The 3440-nt window shown below is 59.8% G+C and overlaps 1 protein-coding gene across 1 annotated transcript in view; it reads left to right on the top strand.

Annotated features, from left to right (window-relative positions):
* ZNF142 (zinc finger protein 142) overlaps positions 1-3440 on the top strand; it is a 9669-nt gene that overhangs the window by 249 nt on the left and 5980 nt on the right. The window contains 4 exon segments of the mRNA XM_010287370.1: positions 1-146; positions 757-1401; positions 1669-1911; positions 2406-3218. Coding sequence (XP_010285672.1) covers positions 1-146; positions 757-1401; positions 1669-1911; positions 2406-3218 — 1847 coding nt within the window.

Below are 3440 nucleotides of genomic sequence, written 5' to 3'. Positions count from 1 at the left end.
GCCCCCGCTGACTGCCAGCCAGGACTTGCTGCTGGCAGAGGCGTCGATGCATGGGGAACGGGCTCATACTGAAGGAAGCAATGTGGAAATATTCATCGAAGCTGTGGCTGGCAACATGACATTGAGCAACACGTCCAATGCCACAGGTATGGGGTGCAGGTAGGGCAGTGTGGGCCCCATGACACTTAACAGAGGGAGAGACATCTGGCTAGGACCCTTGTCCCCTCCAGCTGCACCTTGGGCCCACCACGGTGCCCTCATATCCCTGACCCCGTGTGCGTCATGTGTCTGGTGCTACCATTCCATGCAGACCTGACACAAGCTGGGTGTGCGAATGGGGAGGGATGGCTGTGGGAGCCTCAGGCCAGGTGATGGGGTCACTCCGGGCTGTCGCTAGGGTCCAGGTGGAGATCTTCATCCTGGGCCGCCTCCCCCAGCATGCTTCTCACCTGGGTCCAGTGTGGGGGCATCCTGCTAGGAATGGGGCTGAGCTGCCCTCATATCATATCTCTGGGTGCCTTGAAGGTGCTAAGGGACAGACCTGGTCATCGTGGTCTCCTGGGTGATGGTGTTCACTCTCTGATGGGAGCATGCATCCTGGGGTACCCCAGGCAGGGGCAGGGCTGCAGTTCTCCAAACTGTAATTTGTGGCAACAGGGGTTTATCCTCTTTGTTGGGAGCTGGAACTGAACTGCCAGTCCCAAGCTCTGTGCCTGGCGAAAGCCCTTTCTAATCCTCACCCCTCACTTTCTGCAGAGGTGCTGGTCAAAGTGGTGGAGCTGTATTTCTGTGAGAGGTGCGGCCAGAGCTTCTCAGAGGCCTCCTTGCTGTCCCAGCACCAGTGCCTGCTGCTGGCCCCGCCGGGGCACCTGGAGCTCCCTGGGGCACTGTCAGCTCCTGCCGGTGAGGGCCAGAGTGAGCTGGGGGGCTCAGAGCCACCTGGAGCCAGTGTGCAGGAGGGCTCCGCTCCCGAGCACCTGCTGTGCCCTGTCTGCCAGGAGACATTTGTGCAGCCCAGTGAACTCAAGGAGCACTTCAGGACCCACCGTGCCCCACCAGGAGCCCTGCCCTGCCCCAAGAAGGGCTGCTGCTTCGCCACAGAGGACCGAAAGCAACTGCGTAGCCACCTGCGCCGCCTGCATGGGGCCTCCCCCGTGTCCTGTGCCTACCGTGCCTGCCCCCTGCTCTTCCCCAGCCGCCGTGACATGGAGCAGCACCACCGCACCCACTTTCCCTTCCACTGCAGCCACTGCAACTTCGTCACGGCCAACGCCAAGCTCTTCTGGCAGCACAGGAAGGGCCACACTACGGAGCCCCCCACCGAGACTCAGACTCCCACAATGGGCAGCACCCTTGGCTCAGCCCCCAATGGCCTCAAGCAGCACTGTGTCCTGCTGTCAGGTATGGCTGGGTCGGGGGGTGAGGGCCTGTGGGTGCCGCAGAGGCTGACTGTGTCCCAGTGACAACTGGGAGGAGTGGGGGCCGAGGTTATGTTGATGGAGAGCCAGGGACCCCTGTGTTCCAGTGGCGCTCTGCAGCTTTTCTTCCTCCCTGCAGCCCAGTTTGTGTCCCCCATCTCAGCCAGGAGGCTTTTTGCACATATTTGGGTGATTGGGGTCACTCCCTCTCACCTGGAGCATGATGATCTCTTCTTTTTCCCCACTGAAGGAGCAGAAGAAGGGCAGGAGGAGGAAGAGAATTGCCACCCTGGCTGGGAAGCTGCTGCAGCAGAAGCCAGGCCGGCAAAGCCCGCAGGCCCCATCGAAGGCTCCCTGGAGGGGCAGACCCCGGACAGCGGCAGGGAGGAGGTGCCAGAAGAGGATGGCGACAGCCCCTGCAAAGGCAAGGCCAAAGAGGACAGGAAGGCTGCTCCCGAGAAAGCCAGGGTGCCCCAGGCACAGCACTTCAAAGGTAGGATGCAGGGCTGTACCGGGAGCTTCTCAGGCTTTTTATTTACAAACAAGCAGCACAGCCTTGAGACTGGCAATGAAACATGGGCTGGTGGAACCTGGGGGTCCCATGCCATCCAGCAGCACCACATCTCCTGCATGTACCAATGCACTGTTCTCCCTGCCCTCTGCCCAGGCAAACACGTCCCTCCTCTCCTCCAAGTTCCCAGCCTCTGCTCAGGCAAAAGTCTTCCTGGCTCTGGGGAACTGGGGAGCCACGTGGGCAGGCCTGATTCAGGCTGCACTGGATCATCTTTGCCAGTGTTGAGCTGGAAAGAGACTATCTGAATGATGCTGGTGGCTTGGGGTGGAGATGGTCCCTCTAAGTAGATGGCTGCTGCATGACCGCATGTGTGATAAGCCCTCACACTGGCACAGCTGGATCGGGGAGAGAACATCTGCCTGTGCTCTCTGTCTCTTCCCTGCTGAATGTCTCCTCCTCTTCTGCTCTCACAGGGGACGTTGCGGAGGGCTCCGAGTACCTCTACAAAACCCACATGTGCCCCGAATGCAAGCGGTGCTTCAAGAAGCGGACGCACCTGGTGGAGCATCTCCACTTGCACTTCCCTGACCCCAGCCTGCAGTGCCCCAACTGCCACAAGTACTTCACCAGCAAAAGCAAGCTGAAAATCCACATGATGCGGGAGACAGGCGAGAAGGCCCACCGCTGCCCACTCTGCCACTACAGCTCGGTGGAGAAGAACGCACTCAACCGCCACATGGCCAGCATGCACGAGGACATCTCCAACTTCTACTCCGATGTTTATTCGTGCCCTGTCTGCGAGGAGAAGTTTCGTCTCAGCCAGGCCCTCAAAGAGCACTTGAAGACTCACAAAGCTGAGCCCAAGAGGCTGAGCTGCTTCCAGGGTGGCTGCAACTATTGTGCAGAGGACCGGAAGGAGTTTGTCCGTCACCTCAAGGATGCTCATGGCATCAAGGCGGTAGAGTGCAAGTACCATGCATGCTCGCTGCTCTTTGGCACGGCCGAGGCCATGGAGGCTCACCGAAAAACCCACTATGCCTTCCACTGCCAGCAGTGTGACTTCATCTGCTCCAACAAGCATGTTTTCCGCAAGCACAAAAAGCAGGGGCACCCAGGCAGCGAGCAGCTCCAGTGCAGCTTCTGCCCCTATGCCACTTTCAACCCCGTACAGTTTCATGACCATGTTGGCAAGATGCACGCCAACGAGAAGATCCACAAATGCACCGAGTGCGCCTTCGCCACTGCACACAAGAGGGTGCTCATCCGACACATGCTGCTGCACACTGGTGGGTGTCTGCTGCGGGTGTCCAGAGAGCTGAGCTGGGATGGGGAGGTCCTGTCCCAGTTCTGGGTGGGCAGGGAAGGCTGGGGCAGGGCTCCTGGGTCCTATCACCGGCTCTGCCACCCTAGTGTCACTTGGCTGAAGACGTGGCGTGCCCCCATCCCTGCTCTTACCCCCAGCTCCTGCTGAGCTGGTTTCCCTGTGGGGCCCATGCTGCCTTACCTGG

This window comes from Phaethon lepturus, unplaced genomic scaffold (assembly GCF_000687285.1).
Source record: "Phaethon lepturus isolate BGI_N335 unplaced genomic scaffold, ASM68728v1 scaffold23315, whole genome shotgun sequence".
Lineage (NCBI taxonomy): Eukaryota > Metazoa > Chordata > Aves > Phaethontiformes > Phaethontidae > Phaethon > Phaethon lepturus.
This window is presented reverse-complemented; position numbering and strand designations above follow the sequence as displayed.